The sequence below is a fragment of the Liolophura sinensis genome, chromosome 4 (assembly GCF_032854445.1).
Source record: "Liolophura sinensis isolate JHLJ2023 chromosome 4, CUHK_Ljap_v2, whole genome shotgun sequence".
Lineage (NCBI taxonomy): Eukaryota > Metazoa > Mollusca > Polyplacophora > Chitonida > Chitonidae > Liolophura > Liolophura sinensis.
This window is the reverse complement of record NC_088298.1, coordinates 2,819,194-2,840,765: the sequence shown is the minus strand read 5'-3', so window position 1 is coordinate 2,840,765 and position 21,572 is coordinate 2,819,194. Positions and strand designations below refer to the sequence as shown.

At 40.2% G+C, this 21,572-nt stretch overlaps 1 protein-coding gene across 1 annotated transcript in view; it reads left to right on the top strand.

The window, feature by feature from the left end:
* The first annotated feature begins 2,404 nt into the window (after window positions 1-2,404).
* The window catches only part of LOC135464689 (uncharacterized), a 60,978-nt gene continuing 41,810 nt past the window's right edge, over window positions 2,405-21,572 (top strand). Inside the window, exons 1-10 of the mRNA XM_064742189.1 lie at window positions 2,405-2,602; window positions 4,457-4,666; window positions 4,928-5,001; window positions 5,846-5,942; window positions 10,934-11,002; window positions 11,846-11,961; window positions 14,391-14,457; window positions 15,197-15,246; window positions 18,106-18,416; window positions 21,386-21,541. Coding sequence (XP_064598259.1) covers window positions 2,570-2,602; window positions 4,457-4,666; window positions 4,928-5,001; window positions 5,846-5,942; window positions 10,934-11,002; window positions 11,846-11,961; window positions 14,391-14,457; window positions 15,197-15,246; window positions 18,106-18,416; window positions 21,386-21,541 — 1,183 coding nt within the window. The 5' untranslated portion in view covers window positions 2,405-2,569. The remainder of the gene's footprint in view (window positions 2,603-4,456; window positions 4,667-4,927; window positions 5,002-5,845; window positions 5,943-10,933; window positions 11,003-11,845; window positions 11,962-14,390; window positions 14,458-15,196; window positions 15,247-18,105; window positions 18,417-21,385; window positions 21,542-21,572) is intronic.

Below are 21,572 nucleotides of genomic sequence, written 5' to 3'. Positions count from 1 at the left end.
TTTTACATTATATATTTTTTTATACTATATCTGTATGGTGTTCTTTGTTTCCACAGTTCTTCTGTGTGCCTTCACTGTACCCAGCTTACTGTTTTCCATTTACATCTGCACATTGTCCTTCGTTTCCAACTCAAGTGTGGTAGTGGGGCGTGTACACCTATATGCTAGCATGTTTTTTATTTCCATCTATCTGCTCTGTGTGTGTTCACTGTCCCTAACATGTGTGTACTGCACATGTGTATGTTGTTTTTTGTTTTCACCAATCTATTCTAAGTGTAAGTTGTGTTCTCTGTTGTACAAGCTACATGTACTCTATCTTTTCAGTGTTATGTGTTCTCTGTTATGCCTACTGTATTTGTTTCTGTCTGTTCCACCTACCTGTTCTACATTTACACCTGTATGTTCTACATTTACACTATCTATCCGTTTTGTGTGATATATAAACACACTTGTGTGTTGTTCCCTGTTTTGCACCTGTGTGTTGTTCCCTGTTTACACCTGTGTGTTGTTCCCTGTTTTACACCTGTCTGTTCTGTGAACACACCTGTGTGTTGTTCCCTGTTTTACACGTGTCTGTGTCAGTTTACACACCTGTGTGTTGTTCTGTGTTTTGCACCTGTCTGTTCTATGAACACACCGGTGTCCTGTTCCCTGTTTTACACGTGTCTGTTCAGTGTACACACCTGTGTGTTGTTCCCTGTTTTGCACCTGTCTGTTCTATGAACACACCTGTGTCCTGTTCCCTGTTTTACACGTGTCTGTTCAGTGTACACACCTGTGTGTTGTTCCCTGTTTTGCACCTGTCTGTTCTATGAACACACCTGTGTCCTGTTCCCTGTTTTACACGTGTCTGTTCAGTTTACACACCTGTGTGTTGTTCCCTGTTTTTGCACCTGTCTGTTTCTATGAACAAGACCCTGTGTCCTGTTCCCTGTTTTACACCTGCTGTTCTATGAACACACCTGTGTCCTGTTCCCTGTTTTACACGTGTCTGTTTCTAAGAACACACCTGTGTCCTGTTCCCTGTTTTACACGTGTCTGTTCAGTTTACACACCTGTATCCTGTTCCCTGTTTTGCACCTGTCTCTTCTGTGTCTGTCTACAGTGTTGATCTTTGACTGCTCCAGTAACCCCTGTATAGCTGTAGAGCAACGAGAACCCAATGCTGATGATCATATCCTCTGTCTGGCTTTAGTCCCTGTACAGATGCGAACAGGGGTAAGATAACCAGGTTATGATTGCCGCATTTCACACCTGCAACGGTCATATGGACTGCGTGCTGGGGAGAAGACATAAGTAATGTGTAAAACATAAGAAGAGTTACAGTAGCATGATAATCTATGAAAACTCTCTCCTTAGTGTGGTGAAAATCCAGTTCACATGGAATCACGCATTTTCCCTGACATTTATTTCTAGTGATCATAAAAGTTGTTTTTGCTGTTCACCTGGTTGTCTTGCAAGGTAATAATTTGCTGGTAAAAATCACTTCCTCTTGAAAAGACAGCATAAAATTGGCTTTGTCAGCTTGACCCAGTTATTCACAAGTCCTGATATCAGCTTTACCCCGGACTAAACACATTAGTTTTATATTAGTTAGGAATATTAGACTTGTATTAAGATTTTAATCTTTCTAGACTTTCAATACATTTTTGAACAATTTAAGCAGACACATGAACGAAAACTTAATGTAAAACTTGCTAAATAGGTTGACCTTAGTAAAAACAAAATATTTTTGAACAGAGTATAAAAATGCATGTATTTTAATTTGGTTTGGGTATAGGTAAATTACCTATATGCATGTACGGGTATGTAATTTCATTGAATTTTACACTAATCAACCTGCTGTACTACTGACAGATGTTGTGCTGAAGCAAAGGATTAAAGTTCTCTCCCATTTTTTTTTCTTTTTTTGGAAAAGTAAAGATATGAATATGTTGGCTCATTAGATGGTCTAGCCATGTGAAAAAAAAAGGATGAAACTACATATTCCTGCTACAATTACAGGTATATTTGCTTAAAAGAACAGATGAGGTGTCCCCAAAATTAGAAGAATTAGGGTAGTGCTGAGTGAGTTATGTACATGGTAAATATAGCCTCCTCTTAGGTCCAGTATCGGCCCCGATAGCACAGATCGTACAGCGTCTACTTCAGGAGCGGTAGATCCAGGATCAATCCTGGGTCGAGTCATGCCTAAAACCTTAAAAGAGGAAGTTGTAACTTCCTCGCTTGGCGTTCAGCATGAAGGGAATAGTGCTAGGACTGGTTGACTCGTATCAGAATAATGGCTTGGGCGGCGGCTTACTAGCCTTCGGTACTAGACACTAGCACTAGATAAAAGAGCAATGGAAATTCGTCCTGCGACAAGGAGGCACATTACAAACATCCTAACGATTCCTTCGTCGTCATATGACTGAAAAATTGTTAAGTATGATGTTAAACCCCAAGCACTCACTCACTCACTCACTCTTACTTCGACTTTTGTGCATGTCCGTTGTCAGTTAGAGGTGATGATGGTGACCTGTAAGTATTACATTGAATTGTCATTTTTATTCCATAGGTGACAGAGGATATGCTGACATTTGTGGGCCATGCAAACGGAGAGGTATGTGCATTGTGGAATGTGTCATTATCGTATTACTTAAACCCAGTTTTACATTGGGAGGGGCCCATGGCAGGGTAGCTAAGGTTTAACACCATTCTAAGCGTAAGATTTTAGATTTTACGGCTTCCATGCCCTTGTTTTGGACAGCCGCCAGATTAATGATCGACCTACGATCGCTGTAAAGTCAAGAAACAACAGAATCAACATTGGAAGAGAAGTCTGGCGTTTTTGAAAAAATGTGGACTCTCTAGATTTGTGCTGTTCACTTGAATATGGCCACATAGCCAATGGTTTAATATAGCCCCTGCAACATGATTACGCATGTTGTGTGGGTTCAAGCCCAGCCGTGGACAGGGTGTTTGTAGACTCCACTATGTCCTCTCTAAATGTTTGTGCGGCCTTGGTGCATGACACCAGTCATTCATACATGCTCATGTTGCCGTTTCTGCAGTCTCTTTAAGACGACTTCCACCAGTATTTCACCATAAGTTTGTCAGCCACTTGAAGAAGTTTAATGGTTTACCTCATGCATTCCAGTTCCCCCCATGAATAAGACTGATTACAATCATAGTGATTACAAGTGAGAGGTTCTTGAGTATTGCTTTTAAACAGCAGTTCTAAAACACCTGTTGATTCTGTAACAGTATTATCATTAATAGGGACCACTGCAGGTTTTGAACCAGCGACCTCAGAGTCAGGCACCAAATCACCAGCAACACATGTCAACCGTCTAGACCACTCGACCAACAGGCATTCCACAAAAATAGAAGGTAGTTGACCGGTAGACTTTACAGCGAACATGCATTACCCCTCTGATGGTCACAAATGACACCACTCCCTCAGGTGAATATATCAGACAGGTTTCGATGTCATTTTAGAAAAGTGGAGTCAGAAGAGTGACATCTAAACCTGTCTGATGCAAGTTCACTGTAAAGTCTACTGGTCAACTACCTTCTGTTTTTGTGGAAGGTCTGTTGGTTGAGTGGACTAGATGGTTAACATGTATTGTTGGCGATTTGATGCCCAACTCCAAGGACGCTGGTTCAAAACCTGCAGTTGTCCCTATTAATGATAATACTATTACTTAATCCACTTTTCTAAAATGACTCCTAAACCTGCCTGATACCTTTTTATTCTGAAGCCTTTAGAAAGCGTAGGATGGACTGACTCCTTCTAACATCTCATTTTAGATTTGATTTTTACAATAACATGGCTTAGATATATACATGTATGCCAGAAACACCGATTTGCAATGCAGGATAAGATCTCAAACAGTGGGGTGGGTTTCTCCTGGGCTCTGCCTAGTTTCCTTCCACCATAAGATGGCTGCTGTTGTATAAGTGAAATATTCTTGAGTACAGGGTAGAACACCAATCAAATAAATAAATAAATTAATCAAACAGTGGGCACAACCATATATCGGAAACATTTTACAACAAAAATCAATAATTTGGTGATGTAAATTCTCTTCTTTCCGAGTCGTCAAGCTTTGTTTTTTATCACAACCTTTCGAACATTGGGTCACAGAGGTTGCAGGTTCAAAACTGTCCTTAGATAGAGAATTTGTAGATCCTCATGCTTATACTGCCAGTGGGGTCTCGGTGACAATAAACGGTGGACGAGGCTTGAGTGGTCGCTAGTAAAGTGTTACCTTTGTCGTAGACCACTAGTGTTCCACCCATATGGTGTGTATATCTGTTAATCTTGTGTGGGAAGTTCATCAGTGATTGGCCACAGGTCGGTGGTTCAAGCCGAGCACTCATGAAACTGAATAGCATTGTACAAGTGAAAAATTGTTTCAGTACAACGAAATCAAAATCTTTCAACCATTTTTTTCTTGTCTCCATATGTCAGGTGACTTTGCTTGACTCAGATTCCCACACCCTAAGCACGGTAATCAAGCTGCACGGAGCCGGGGTGATATGCTTGGAATCTGTGGAGGGGTTCTCTGGTGGCAGGGGCGGATGCGTAGGGCGACTGGTCTCCGCCGGGGCAAACAACAATGTGAAGGTCACCGATGTCCTTAAGTCTGGCAATGACATATCCTTACGCCCAAGAGTTACAGTAAGTGTGAAAAGTGATCTAAAATTTTGCCCCCCAAAAATGTAGTTTGTATAGAGGCAAACAGATGTGATAAAATATTTCTTTTGGTTCTGACGTTTCCAGTAAGATATAATCCAACCTTCCATACACTCAAGTCTTAACACCTTGACTGACGTTATATTTACTTGTACGATTGTGTTCATGTGGAAAATTCTTAAGATCATTGTTAAAATGCTAATGAAATAAATACATAACAGACAGCCTGGTTGGTTGTGCTCACAGGTCCGGTTTGATGCAACCCCACTGTATGTGTCGATGTTTGAGAACATTGTGTGTGCAGTTCTGCAGCCTCACAGGTGAGTTTATATGCTAGTCTAACAGGTGAGTTTATATACCAGCCTCACAGGCGAGTTTATATACCAGCCCAACAGGTGAGTTTAAGTGCTTTACAGCTGAGATGAGACAAGCCTCACAGGTGAATTTACATGCCCATGTAAGCTTACTGCTTTGCATCCTTACAAGTAGGTTTATATGGCAGCTTCATAGGTGAGTTTATAAGGCAGCCTCAAAGGTGAGTTCTATACCAGCCCAACAGGTGAGTTTATATGCCAGCCTCACAGGCGAGTTTAAGTCAGCCTTATAGGTGAGATTATATGCCAGCTTCACAAGTGAGTTTACATGCCAACTTTACAGAAAGATTTTACAGGCCTCAGAGGTGAATTTACATGTCAATTTTCTGTGCTGCTCTGTAGCCTTGCAATTGAGTTTTTATAAGCTTTACAGGTGAGTTGATATATGAGCCTTGCAAGTGAGTTATGTGCCAACCTTACAGCTGAGTTTACATGCCAGCCATACAGAATAGTTTGTATGTAGCCGGGTTTATCAGATGTACTATAAGCATTACAAAAGAACTTAGGGTCCCCACAGCCAAGTGATTAGTGCCCTAGGGCACGACATTGACTTACAGGAACATCTATGAGTTCAAGTCCAGCTCATGCTGGCTTTCTCATCCCGGTCATATGTGAGAAGGTTGGCCAGCAACCTGCAGATGGTTGTGAGTTTCCCTGCTTTGCCCGGTTTCCTCACACCATAATATGCTGGTTGTCATCGTGTAAATGAAATTTTTTGGAGTACAGCATTAAACATCAATCAAGTAAATAAATAAATTGCGAAGAACTTTCGTTTTTACTTTCCTTATAGGGTAACAATGGTGAAGGTGGATTTGGCAGCTAAGAAGTTCATTGATGGGAAGCTTAGTGGGTTGAGCCATTCAACTTTTGATGATCACACGGCTCAGGTAAATGCTGTTTAAAGTTTGTTTTTTACTTTTATATTTGACCGTAGGCAACCTCAAAGTGAAAGAACTTTCTGAGAGACCTATTGTGTGTAGAGACATAATTTGCTCAGTGTTAGGAAGATTGCATCTCTAGTGACACAAGCACATCGTTTTTGGCATCATTTTCATAATAATTGCAAGCATAAATCCTACTGAAAAATGGGATTTAGAACTTGAAAAAGTTTAAGATTTACACTAAACCAAAGTACCCAGAGTAAACCACTACCTGACAGGTGCTAACCAGGTGTTCTGATATAAGTGAGCCTCAGTGAGGGAGCAACCACAAAACCGCTGGTTGTGTTTGTAAAGGTGGTAACCAAGTGTTCTGATGTAAGTGAGCCTTAGTGAGGGAGCAACCACTAGACCACTGACTGTGTTATAAAGGTGGTAACCAAGTGTTCTGATGTAAGTGAGCCTTACTGAGGGAGCAGCCACTAAACCACTGGCTGTGTTATAAAGGTGGTAACCAAGTGTTCTGATGTTAGTGAGCCTTAGTGAGGGAGCAACCACTAAACCACTGACTGTGTTATAAAGGTGGTAACCAAGTGTTCTGATGTAAGTGAGCCTTAGTGAGGGAGCAACCACTAAACCACTGGCTGTGTTATAAAGGTGGTAACCAAGTGTTCTGATGTAAGTGAGCCTTAGTGAGGGAGCAACCACTAAACCACTGGCTGTGTTATAAAGGTGGTAACCAAGTGTTCTGATGTAAGTGAGGCTTAGTGAGGGAGCATCCACTAAACCACTGGCTGTGTTGTGAAGGTGGTAAACAAGTGTTCTGATGTAAGTGAGCCTTAGTGAGGGAGCAACCACTAAACCACTGGCTGTGTTTGTAGAGGTGGTAACCAAGTGTTCTGATGTAAGTGAGCCTTAGTGAGTGAGCCACCACTAAACCGCTGGCTGTGTTTGTAAAGGTGGTAACCAAGTGTTCTGATGTAAGTGAGCCTTAGTGAGGGAGCAACCACTAAACCACTGGCTGTGTTTGTAGAGGTGGTAACCAAGTGTTCTGATATAAGTGAGGCTTAGTGAGGGAGCATCCAGTAAACCACTGGCTGTGTTTGTAAAGGTGGTAACCAAGTGTTCTGATGTAAGTGAGCCTCAGTGAGGGAGCAACCACTAAACCACTGGCTGTGTTGTGAAGGTGGTAACCAAGTGTTCTGATGTAAGTGAGCCTCAGTGAGGGAGCAACCACTAAACCACTGGCTGTGTTTGTAGAGGTGGTAACCAAGTGTTCTGATGTAAGTGAGGCTTAGTGAGGGAGCAGCCACTAGACCACTGACTGTGTTATAAAGGTGGTAACCAAGTGTTCTGATGTAAGTGAGCCTCAGTGAGGGAGCAACCACTAAACCACTGGCTGTGTTTGTAAAGGTGGTAACCAAGTGTTCTGATGTAAGTGAGGCTTAGTGAATGAGCAGCCACTAAACCACTGGCTGCGTTTGTAGAGGTGGTAACCAAGTGTTCTGATGTAAGTGAGCCTTAGTGAGGGAGCAACCACTAAACCACTGGCTGTGTTATAAAGGTGGTAACCAAGTGTTCTGATGTAAGTGAGCCTTAGGGAGCAACCACTAAACCACTGGCTGTGTTTGTAGAGGTGGTAACCATGTGTTCTGATGTAAGTGAGCCTTAGTGAGGGAGCAGCCACTAGACCACTGACTGTGTTATAAAGGTGGTAAACAAGTGTTCTGATGTAAGTGAGCCTTAGTGAGGGAGCAGCCACTAGACCACTGGCTGTGTTTGTAGCGGTGGTAACCAAGTGTTCTGATGTAAGTGAGCCTTAGTGAGGGAGCAACCACTAAACCACAGGCTGTGTTATAAAGGTTGTAAACAAGTGTTCTGATGTAAGTGAGCCTTAGTGAGGGAGCAACCACTAAACCACTGGCTGTGTTGGTAAAGGTGGTAACCAAGTGTTCTGATGTAAGTGAGGCTTAGTGAGGGAGCAACCACTAAACCACTGGCTGTGTTGTGAAGGTGGTAACCAAGTGTTCTGATGTAAGTGAGCCTTAGTGAGTGAGCAGCCACTAAACCACTGGCTGTGTTTGTAGAGGTGGTAACCAAGTGTTCTGATGTAAGTGAGCCTTACTGAGTGAACAACCACTAAACCACTGGCTGTGTTTGTAGATGTGGTAACCAAGTGTTCTGATGTAAGTGAGCCTTAGTGAGGGAGCAGCCACTAAACCACTGGCTGTGTTTGTAGAGGTGGTAACCAAGTGTTCTGATGTAAGTGAGCCTTACTGAGGGAGCAGCCACTAAACCACTGGCTGTGTTATAAAGGTGGTAACCAAGTGTTCTGATGTAAGTGAGCCTTAGTGAGGGAGCCACCACTAAACCACTGACTGTGTTTGTAGAGGTGGTAACCAAGTGTCCTGATGTAAGTGAGCCTTAGTGAGGGAGCAACCACTAAACCATTGGCTGTGTTGGTAAAGGTGGTAACCATGTGTTCTGATGTAAGTGAGCCTTAGTGAGGGAACAACCACTAAACCACTGGCTGTGTTATAAAGGTGGTAACCAAGTGTTCTGATGTAAGTGAGCCTTACTGAGGGAGCCACCACTAAACCACTGGCTGTGTTTGTAGAGGTGGTAACCAAGTGTTTTGATGTAAGTGAGCCTTAGTGAGGGATCAACCATTAAACCACTGGCTGTGTTTGTAGAGGTGGTAACCAAGTGTTCTGATGTAAGTGAGCCTTAGTGAGGGAGCAACCACTAAACCACTGGCTGTGTTTGTAGAGGTGGTAACCAAGTGTTCTGATGTAAGTGAGGCTTAGTGAGGGAGCAACCACTAAACCACTGGCTGTGTTTGTAGAGGTGGTAACCAAGTGTTCTGATGTAAGTGAGCCTTAGTGAGGGAGCAACCACTAAACCACTGGCTGTGTTATTAAGGTGGTAACCAAGTTTTCTGATGTAAGTGAGCCTTAGTGAGGGAGCAGCCACTAGACCACTGACTGTGTTATAAAGGTGGTAACCAAGTGTTCTGATGTAAGTGAGCCTTACTGAGGGAGCATCCACTAAACCACTGGCTGTGTTATAAAGGTGGTAACCAAGTGTTCTGATGTAAGTGAGCCTTAGTGAGGGAGCAACCACTAACCCACTGGCTGTGTTTGTAGAGGTGGTAACCAAGTGTTCTGATGTAAGTGAGCCTCAGTGAGGGAGCAACCACTAAACCACTGGCTGTGTTTGTAAAGGTGGTAACCAAGTGTTCTGATGTAATAGAGCCTTAGTGAGGGAGCAACCACTAACCACTGTGTTATAAAGGTGCTTGCATTTTAGTGGGTGTCGGTCACCTGAAACGAGGGTTTAAAGGATAAACGAAACGCTTGGTTTATATCTCTCAATACAGTGTATATGATGTGACCTGACATACAGAAGTAAAATGAAAAGGTTAGCAACTTTCTTGAGGCATAAAAATGACTTTGAACTACAGTTTTACTGGTCCTAACGATTAGTCTGGAAAATAAGTAGCCTACTGTAGTGATGCCCAAGATGATAGCTGTCGCTAGTTCTGTGCTCGCAGCATGTTCATTGATGGTGTCATTTCTGATAGTTGACGAGAAAATATAAGTAAATAAGAGGGGTTATAAAGAAATATGAAAAAAGCCTCAAAAATTCAATTTTTTAAACCATATTCTTTGTTTTTAATACCTTTTCATGTATCCTTTAAACTCATTTCATTAAAGGAGATTTCAAAATTCTGCTGCGTATCTTGTTCTTTGGGCATTTTTAGTGGGCATTGTGGCAGTAAGCAATCAGTGCTGCTCTCTTCCTGAAGTACACCTTGCCTTTCACCTATTTACACATTGTCACACATGGGAAATGTGGAAGTACACTTTACCTTTCACCTATATACACATTGTCACAGGTGGGAAATGCAAGCAATCAGTGCAGTTCTCCTACTGAAGTACACCTTTCCTTTCACCTATATACACATTGTCACAGTTGGGAAACGGTGCAGCAAGCAATCAGTGCAGTTCTCCTACTGAAGTACATCTTGCCTTTCACCTATATACACATTGTCACAGGTGGGAAACGGTACAGCAAGCAATCAGTGCAGTTCTCCTACTGAAGTACACCTTTCCTTTCACCTATATACACATTGTCACAGGTGGGAAATGGTGCAGCAAGCAATCAGTGCAGTTCCCGTACTGAAGTACACCTTTCCTTTCACCTATATACACATTGTCACAGGTGGGAAACGGTGCAGCAAGCAATCAGTGCAGTTCTGCTACTGAAGTACACCTTTCCTTTCGCCTGTGTACACATTGTCACAGGTGGGAAACGGTGCAGTAAGCAATCAGTGCAGTTCCCCTACTGAGGTACACCTTTCCTTTCACCTGTATACACATTGTCACAGGTGGGAAACGTGGCAGTAAGCAATCAGACACTGACTTCTGTTACCGCCGTTGTATAAGTGAAAAATTCTAGTAAATAAAGAAAGCCGCAGTGGAACCATAAAGCACGTCGATGCTTTATCTACCCTAGTAGGAATTGAACGTGGGTCAGCAGCTCACGAGATGGATTCTGTCACAATCTTCTCTTTGACAGCAGTGTTTTCAAAAGTAAAAACATAGACATGCAAATAAATCATGGGTGTTATCTACATCTCTGCCATCTCTTGCTATGTAAAGTTACGATGTTTCGTCTTAACCTATAGGAGCCTCTCTGGTCTAGTGGTTAGCATGCTAGTGCAGCACAATGACCCAGAAGCCTCTCACCAATGCAGCCACAGTGAGTTTAAGTCCAGCTCATCCTGGCTTCCTCTCCGGTTATACATGAGAGGGTCTGCCAGCTACCTGCTGATGGTTGTGGGTTTCCTTCCTCTGTGATGTTGGCTGCAGTCATATAAGTGAGATATTGTTGAGTATGGCGTGGATCATCAATTAAATAATAAATAAATCTTAACCTTTAGGTACAGACAGTGGTAATGTACTTACCTTTTTAATGTTGATCATTTATGTCATTAGGTGTCTGGTTTGGATTGCTGTTCAGCTTTAAGACTGTTTGTGACAGCAGCTAACGACGGACTTGTCAAGGTGAGAAACCTGCAGCTTTTTATCCCAGGTTTTGTCTCTATTGTATGGGTAGTTCACCTGAGAAACTTCCCTGGTAACGGTTGTGTGTTTCTTAGTTTATCATCCATGACTTTAAAAAAGTGCATTCACAGGATAATTTTCAGACTTTTGGAAGAAAACTCCTTGATGAAAATGTACTTGATCGTTGGATTTCCTCAGGCTTTCCCCGGTTTCCTCTTACCATAATGCTGTCATATAAGTGAAATATTCTTGTGTACGGCATAAAATACCAATCAAGGAAATTGTAAGTGTACAAAGTGCAGATGTAAACGTATACCTCTCAGAGCAGTGGCATTGGCCTCCAGTAACTGTTAAAGCAATGAAAACACTAACATGAAGTAAATGTCAGATGAGAGACAATTAATCACTGTCAAGCAAAGGAGTTTATTTATAGAGGAATTTTGAGTTTGAACTCTTTTGTTGTTAAAGGTAGAAACGGTCCCTCTGTATCATGTGACTTAAATAATGATAGGTAACCTTAATTTGAGGACATTAATTTATCCACCACCTGTCCTACCTTAGCTGTTCCAGAGGCACAAATCACACCTCTTTTGTTCAGCACATTCTCAAGGTCACAAACATTCATCTCCTCAATTCTCTGTATTGTTCATGTTTTGAAGCCCATATTATAATAAATGTGATCAAATGTTGTTGTCTAACATTGTTGACAGGTCACATGATGAAATATGCCTTTTTTTAACGCTTAGCGATAAGAGAGTTTGAACTCGAAACTCCCCTATTAGGCATGGACGGAAGTTTAGGTACCATTTTGTGATGCGTGAACCTGAATGTATATTTGTGCAGATCTGGGATGCAGAGAATAACCTTGTGAGAGAGTTGTCATTTGGGGACACCCTGCAGGGCGTGTGTTTTGCTAACCAACGAGGAGACATCCTAGCTGGCTTTGAGAGACTTGTTGTGTAAGTGAAGCCAGGTCAATTTTAATTGTTGTTTTACGGGCAGAATAAATCTTTTTTCACTGTCGGAAGAGGGTATCTTGTGGAAAATGTGGACTGTTCAGACAATTTTTTTCCATTGAAGACATCAAAAAATCTAGAAAAACTGGAAAATCATAAAAGACTTGATTGGACAAAATAAAAAGATTTACTGTTTTGTATTTATTTGATTTTTTGGGGATTGTTGAGAGTCCATAAAACAGAAAATAAAATTAATGTGTGGCCAAATGACAAATAAAACGCTTCAGGGACAAAAATATGAAAGACTTGCAGTATAAAGAGTGAAATGAGAGAAGCAACTAGAGTGAGACAGGTGGCAACTGGTGACACTTAAGTTAGAGTGAGACAGTTGGAAACTGGTGACACGTAAGCAGTTAGAGTGAGGCAGTTGGCAACTGGTGACACGTAAACAGAGTGAGACAGTTGGCAACTGGTGACACGTAAGCAGTTAGAGTGAGACAGTTGGCAACTGGTGACACATAAGCGGTTAGGGTGAGACAGTTGGCAACTGGTGACATATAAGCAGTTAGAGTGAGACAGTAAGCAATTGAATACCCCCTATTATCAATTTACATTCTAGAGTACAGCGTAAAACATCAATCAAGCGAATAAATAAGTCAATTTACCTCAGTTAGGGCATTTTTCTAACTGTTCATGTACATCTGACCATGGGTCTACATGTATCAGGTGTGTTGTACATGATCCTTTAAAAACAGCAAAATAAAGAAATGACAATTTTAATGAAATTGAAAACTAGGTCACATCGTTAGCCAATCTGCAGGTAGCGAGATTCACTGGTCAGATGATAGGGTCTCTTGTTGTGAATGCACTGCAGCAAAATCTTGACTTCAGGGAGACTTGTTTGTGCTGTGTACATGTATATAGAACAATTATTGACTTAACATTTGGTGGTGGGATAGGTATTGGATTTGTGAACATGAAAAAACAATATTCCTTGGATTTGTGAACACGAGAAAAACAGTATTTATGGATTTGTACACGAACACGAGAAAAACAATTTGTACTTTTTTTTTTTGAGCACAAGAAAAATAATATTCATTGGATTTGTGAACATGAGAAAAACTGTGTTCCTTGGATTTAAGAGCATGAGAGTCAGTGTGAATTGGATTTTGTGAAAATAAGAAAAACATTAAGCATTGGATTTGTATACCTGAAAAGTACATAAGCTACGTGTAAGTATAAATGAAACAGAGTGGGTTACTTGCTGACCTCTTTGCTTACTTGTTGATGGCATGATTACCTTGACAACCAACATCGTCAAGAGGTAATCAATACAAAGGTGAACTCAGGTGCTTCACTGCAATCAAAGGATCTTTTACCTGGCTTAATTATTAATTTCCCCTGCACACACCTGAGTGTTAGATGTTCAGGTACATGTGCTTGTTACTGGATGGATTTCCGAGGGTAGTTAAGTTTTAGTTCCTTGTACTTGTTATTTCCGTCTACAATACGAATGGTCACAGTTGCCTGGGACCCTGTACATTGATGTGAAGTGACATTGGTGAGTTGGCTCGAAAGCCCGATTTCCACGTTACCTTAATTTCTGTTTTATAGTACATGTTGTGTATTGAACTATGTCTTACAAACATTGCCCTGTCAAGAATTTATGGGTCTGGCAACAACCTGCAGATGGTCGTGGGTTCCCCCCGGGCTCTGCCCAGTTTTCTCATACCCTAATGCTGGCTGTCGTCGTATAAGTGAAATATTCTTGAGTACGGCGTAAAACACGAATCAAATAAATTAAGAATTTTTCCTCCAGTTTATAACAAGTACATGTACATGGGCTTGTAATGGTCAAGTCTGTTGTTGGTTCTGATTTATTTGGCAGGCTGTGATAATGTAGCATGGTCATATTATCAAGGGAAATTGACAGGCAGTTTGGAAATTGACCTGACTCGCACATTTCAGAAAAATTTAAATGTATTTGTTTTATATTCAAAAGACTAGTTCATCGTGTCCATAGGGCAAATTGCAGTGGGTGAATACCACTCTTAAGTTAAACTTCAAATTTAAAAGAAAAAAAAATTTCTGAGGAGTGATATAATGTCACATACTTATTATGACCATGTCACATTTATTTATTTATTTATTTATTCCATTGGTGTTTTACACTTTACTCAAGAATATTTGACTTTTAAGATGACAGCCAGCACTATGGTGGGGGGAAATCGAGTAAAGTGCTGGGGAAAACCCATAACCATCCGCAGGTTGCTGACAGACCTTGCCCTCGTATGACCAGAGAGGAAGCCAGCATGAGCTGGACTTGAACTCACAGTGACCGCATTGGTAAGAGGACCATGTCAGATTTATCTCCCAGATTTGTTTCCCATGTTTCATTTATATTTTATTATTTTGTCCACTTAATGTTTCAGGTCAGTTTCAATATGTCGTTATCTTCCAAGTTATCTTCTGGAAACTGTTGTCAAGAAACATTTCAAGGTAAACATTTTTTATGTTTTTTATTTTCATTGATTTATGATATTCATACTTCCTTATTTAATTTTTCAAGGATGCTTGATAAATGTGCGGCCGAGCTCTTCCTCAAGGCTGTCAGAGAAAAAATATAAAAATACGGTTAATGCTTAAATACATATGTAGAGGGCATCGGCAGCTCAAATGGTAGAAGCGCTGGCTCACTGCAACTACATATGTATTAGGCCCTTGGCCAATGGGGTTGCATGTGCAAAAGTAGTTTTGGCTGCGTTGGCTGCGGGTTTAAATCAAGAGGTTTTATCTGTTACCTAGTGAAGGGCGCTGTTTTCTTTCCCCAGGCATTTCTGTGTCCTTGCACATTAGGCTGACTGCTGTGGTATAGGTGAAAATTCTTGAAAACGGCATTAAACAGCCAATAGAATAAAGAAGTAAATGTATATATACAATGGAGTTATTGGGAATTTCGCTATCGCTAATAATATGTAATTTTTCAAATATTGCCTGTTGGTGTAAAAAAATTTCCACCATTATCAGTAGATATCAAAAGTATCCATGTCTGTTTTGTTCAAATGTTACAATCATTTTAACATTCTATAAAGTACAAGTATTTACTCAAAGGCAATAATTTGACCAATTGTGGTAAAGATAGAAAATTTGATTTGATGAGCGAATATGGATTTGTTTGGCCCAAAATCTCCAGTGTGGAATCTTCAAAAAGGAGTCTTTGATTATTTTTATCTTTCAGGATGAGAACAGAGAAGATCCATTGCCCTTCAACAACAAACTAAGATTGTCGTAAGTAAAAGGACAGGACATGACAGCTCACACGCGTGTATGGTGAAAGTATACATCACATGGAAAACCAAATTTTCTTACTCTCTGCAGTGTATTATTCTTGAGTAAACAATGACAACAGATTGGCTCATTCGGCTCTAAACATGGCTGAAATCCTCCCCATGCTAAACCTCACTCAATTATTTGTTTATCCCTTCAGCTAAACCATGAGCCATGCTGCAGGTAAGTGGCCCCCTACTGCTGAGGTTAGAGGTTCAAATCAAATTCTGCCTTTTTTTTTGGCTGCTCCTCTAAGTCAGGAGGGTTGTGTTCCTGGTGATTGGGGTGGTTTACTCCTGCACCCATATACCTTAAGGTTGTTATTTTAGTGTTGGTGAGCATGTCTTGAGTATGGTGAGTCCTAAATAAATGATATTGTTTGCGTAACCATTATACCTTGGTAGTTAAGGCCAGAACTACGTGTACATGTATCTCACAACACAAGGTTGTTCCATATTGCCATCTAAGGCCATTTTGCCATAAAAGCTGGTTTGTTCCATCTTTCCATTTTGTCAATCTTTCCATTTTGGCCATCTTGCCCTATAAGTGAGTTTGTTCCATTTTTCCATTTTGACTATCTTGCCTCTATATAAGTGAGTTTGTTCCATCTTTCCATTTTGTCCATCTTACCATATAAGTGAGTGAGTTTGATTTTGCCATTTTGCCCATCTTGCCATATGAGTGAGTTTGTTCCATCTTTGCCTTTTGTCCATCTTGCCCTATAAGTGAGTTTGTTCCCATGCTCCATTTTGTCCATGTTGTCATAAGAATGAGTTTGTTCCATCTTTCCATTTTGTCCATCTTGCCTTATAAGTGAGTCTGTTCCCATGCTCCATTTTGTCCATCTTGCCGTATGAGTGAGTTTGTTCCATCTTTCCATTTTGACCATCTTGCCCTATGTACATGTAAGTAAGTTTGTTCCATCTTTCCAGTTTGTTCATCTTGTCATCTGAGTGGGTTTGTTCCATCTTTCCATTTTGTCCATCTTGCCCTATAATTGAGGTTGTTCCCATGCTCCATTTTATCCATCTTGCCATATGAGTGAGTTTGTTCCATTTTTCCCTCTCCGGACGTACGTTGGAAGGTCTGCCAGCAACCTGTGGATAGTCGTAGGTTTCCCCCGGGCTCAGCCCAGTTTCCACCCACCATAATGCTGGCCGTCGTCGTATAAGTAAAATATTCTTGAGAATGGCGTAAAACACCAATCAAATAAATAAATAAATGTTCCATTTTTCCATTTTGTCCACCTTGCCATATGAGTGAGTTTGTTCCATTATTCCATTTTGTCCATCTTGCCCTATAAGTGAGTTTGTTCATCTTGCCCTATGAGTGAGTTCGTTGCCATGCCCCATTTTGTCCACCTTGCCATATGAGTGAGTTTGTTGCTGTGTTCCATTTTGCCCATCTTGCCCTATAAGTGAGTTTGTCCGCATGTTCCATTTTGTCCATCTTGCCATATGAGTGAATTTGTTCCATCTTTCCATTTTGTTCATCTTGCCCTATGAGTGAGTTTGTTGCCATGTTCCATTTTGTCCGCATGTTCCATTTTGTCCATCTTGCCCTATAAGTGAGTTTGTTCCCATGCTCCATTTTGTCCATCTTGCTGTATGGAGTGAGTTTGTTGCATCTTTCCATTTTGACCATCTTGTCATTTGAGTGAGTGTGTTTCACCTTTTCATTATTCCATCTTGCCGTATGAGTGAGTTTGTTCAATCTTTTTATTTTATCCATCTTGCCTCTATACAAGTGAGTTTGTTCCATCTTTCCATTTTGTCCATCTTGCCTTATAAGTGAAGTTGTTCCCATGCTCCATTTTGTCCATCTTGCCGTATGAGTGAGTTTGTTCAATCTTTTCATTTTGTCCATCTTGCCCTATAAGTGAGTTTGTTCCCATGCTCCATGTTGTCCATCTTACCGTATGAGTGAGTGAGTTCCATCTTTCCATTTTGTCCTGTTGCCCTATAAGTGAGTTTGTTCCCATGCTCCATTTTGTCCATGTTGCCATATGAGTGAGTTTGTTCCATCTTTCCATTTTGTCCATCGTGTCCTATAAGTGAGTTTATTTCATCTTTCCATTTTGTTCATCTTCTCCTATAAGCAAGGCAGCAAGAAGTACATTTTTAAAGCCTTTCGTCTAACCCAACCCAAGTTAGATCCTGGGTCTTCCGACTTACAAACCACATACGAAGTCACTGCACTGTAGTGTTTATGCATGTGCGATAAACAGCCTTATTTGTCACAGTATAATAATTATGGCCCTTCTTGTTGATTTAATGGCAAGATCTTATCACTACCTAATTAGAGAATAATATATGTTTATGACAGTGGGATTCTACTTTGTATTTTGTAACATATCACATCACTTCAACAAGATGCAATTTTGCGAACCACTCAGTTCAGGTGTTCTCTGAAAGCCTTGTTTTGGGGTGGGGGGGAGTATTACTTTAAAATAGTGTTAACATTTTAGGCTGAAGTTAAGGAGAAAGTGGAGATACTTAAAATTTGTGGATCTAATTAATAATTAACGTGCAGAAGTTAAAAAAGGGCTAATAGGGCTAATTGCCAAAAAAGATTTTAAAAAAGACTTCCCACACTTTGATACCGTAATTCCTCAACAGTTTCACAGGTTCAACATGTCCACCTTTGTGAATTTTATTTGGAGACAAAAGTACATTGGTTATTTGTGTTATCCCTGTACTCAGAATAATGCCTCCAGGATATAGATGTGTGTTTGAATAAACCTGTTAAAATAAACAAGCAAAACAGATGGAGAACGACATTAACTGCCACGTGTGTTCTTAATTTGCCTCCCAATGACAGGTTTGAGTCCAAAAAGCTGCCAACCTTCAGCACAAACCCTGAGCGTCGCAGAAGCCAGTTGAAGACCTGGCAGTTGTCTTCGTCAGAGGATCGCCTAGCAATTGCCGAGGGCAGCTGGAGAATCCTTGATGATGTGGCTCAGCACTGCCTTCATGCCCAGAAGCTGCAGGACAAACAGAAAGTCACAAACCTTCTGGGCATGATCTTCCCAGGGAAGAGTGACCAGGCTTATAAATCTGGCTTTCGGAGACTGGCAAAAATGGCGAAACAACAGCACCAGATGACTGAACAGGAAAAGATTACAGCTTCCAGTAAGTTTGAGGCGCATAGTCAGTAAGCTTAAGGCACAGAGCCAGCTCTCCCAAGACTATGTAAATCAATTTTTTATCTCTTTATTTTTTTTTTTAAAAATGTTTGATTGCCATTTTTGTGATAGGTATCGCTGTGGAAATTTAACAAAGCAGAGTATACCAATGTCAGGGCCAGCTTTCACAAAAATCTGTGAATCAACATTTTATTAGTATTTTCATGTTACATATTTCTGTGTAAATTACATTTATTTTTTTACTTGTTTGATTGGTGTTTTATGCCTTGCTGAAGAATGTTTAACTTTTGGAGGGCAGCCAGGATTGTGGTTGGTGGAAACCGGACAGAGACGTAGAGAGTAAATTAAACAAGTATACCGTGATGGATGGAAATTAGAAGCGTAGAGAGTAAATTTAGCAAGTATACCGTGATGGATGGAAATTAGAGGCGTAGAGGGTAAATTAAACAAGTGTACCATAATGGATGGAAATTAGAGTTATGATCAAGCCTGTGATTGTTTTGAGGAGGAATAATGTTCACTTTCACAAAATTAACGGGATTAAATTTCTCCAAAAAAAAAATGTTTTCTTTTTTTGAACATTGTGATGTGAGTGTGTGAATTGCACCATCTCTTAAGTCAGGCCCTAGGATTACAAAACTGTCTTAAACTTGAAGGTGCAGTCGCTGTGAGTTCAAGTCCAGCTCGTGCAGGCTTCCTCTCTGGTCGTAAGTGAGAAGGTGTGTCAGCAACCTGCAGATGGTTGTGGTTTTCCTCCGGGCTCTGCCCGGTTTCCTCCCAAAATAATGCTGGCTGCTGTCGTATAAGTGAAATATTCTTGAGAATGGCGTAAAACACCAATCAAATAAATAAATAAATAAAATAAACTTGAAGGGAAAGAATACTCTCAGATAAAGTATTTACCAGATGAAAGACCATTAAACACTGTTGAAGAATCCTTATCCATCGGTGATGCAGACGAACCCCGAGTTGAGCCACATCTTCATAACAGAAAAATGGTGCCAAAATCAAATGAAATAGCGATAAACTTCCTTGCAAATATGGCCCCTTCATAAAATCATGATACCTGTCAAATAGATTTATTTGAATATAAATTTGATGTTTATATCCTGACATATGCATTTAATCTTAATTGTGGTAATATTTAGGAATGTATATAGAACATATTTATTACATGGAAAAGATAAGATTCAAGTGCAAATGTATTACTTTGTGATACATTCTCATTTATAACATTATTACGCAGAGAGAATATATACCATGAAATGGTCTCACCAAATACCCACCATACAAAAATCATTTTTAAATGGGTTTTTCTTATTAAAGAAAAATCAAAAATAATATTGAAGACCACGTTTACAACAAACTTTTCACTCTCTTTCATTTAAACTTTATATGATTTTGTTTGTTTTCTCTACCTTAACTCTGAATGAAGTCTACGTATAAGAAAGCTTTGGAATCTTATGGATAGAGTCTCATAGTTAGCTTTCACAAAACTTTGGAAATGTTTTAAATATTTAAATGTTGGCATGGTTTGTGCTACATAATGATGTGTATATGAAATAAGCTACATGCATGTATATACCACAATTATAGGTAAAAGGGAGAGGGAAACAAATTATATAATAAAAAAAACTGAATTTATCACAGTCATTTTTTGTTACTTTTGTTAATCATATCACCATATCACCGAGTTACGAGAAAAAAACGGTTTCGTGAAATATGATGTAGGTTTTGTGAAAGTGAACAGCTATTCAACAAACCAGTTTTGTACCTGTGGGCTAAGTAGATTGTAATTGCCATGGCAACATACATGGTTAAAATGTGTTGGAAGAAATGGAGGTTTTAATCAACTTTGCCCTGTGACTGGTTTGTCAGAGTGGACGCTGAGCCTTGTGCAAGAAAACAATTCGCTAACTACTGTGGCAAGATCTGTCCTGTAACTTGTGTTGTCATGGGGCCTCCTGCACTATAAGGATTGTAAGCCTAAGTTGATTGTAAATCACTAAGATCATAATTGTAGCCATTTGTTACAATCGTTCGATAAACTCTTTCACAAAGGAATAGTTAGCTACGATTGTTGTAATTTGCAGTAAAAAAATACATTGTGGTGACCTGTTTTATATATTAAAGATCACCCCAAAATTAATGTTGATTAAAATTACTAGACTTAAATAAATGGACTGTTAGTAATTTTCAACTCGGTTTGGAAAGGTGTACAATTTAGTTGTGTCGAAAGGGTGTCACATGTTGTTACAATCGTTATGATGTACATGTAGTCAGAGCTCTTTTCAAAAACAAAGGTTATTGACTCATACATTGTCTGTTTACACAGTCCACCTTTATGTACGACTCAGATTTGTCCTGTGATCGTAACTGCAAATGTTTACCATCGCTTTGCATTTTATTTATTCAAGCAGCGCTTTTTTCTACAATCGATGGTAAAATCAGTTAAGTGGTTTACAGTCGATTGTAGCCACGATCCCTTCTGGTAAGCGGGCCCAGGTGGCTACAACCCACATTGCTGTGTGGGCCAGTGCCTTGGATCAGGAAAATTTTTCATTAATGTCAGCAGGGGCATATAATTGTGACCTCAAGGTTTGACATCCTTGACTTCAGAAGTGATGTCAGAGCAGATATTTAATAAGTGAATTTTGACCTTGAAATCGAGTTGACCTTGAAATGGAGAATGTCAAATGTTTGGGAATCAGGAGTATATGGACTCAGAATATTAAATTATTTCCACTGTTTGTCTTTTTCTTTTCCTCAGAACAGAAAATTAAAACTGAAAATCTGGTCATAGTTTAAAGTACCGTATTTCAAATGTTAATGTCGTGACAACATTTGTTGGCAAAAGAAGAAAACTTTTTAAAATCACTAGTTTGTTTTGATATCAAGAATTCACACCTGTTTCAAACACTCTGTATCAGCCTGTAAAACTTTACGTGTTTGCAGACGAGCGAGATTGGCGAGCTGCATTGGAGGAGAATGTCCGACTCACCGAGCTCAAACTGGACCAGAAAATTGCTGTGATGAAAGCGGAATCCAAACCTCACCGCTGTAAATTGGTGACGGCCGAAGACGCTGCAGTGGGACCGCCAACGCCGCCACGTAAGGTTTTCACTATCTTGTATTATATAAT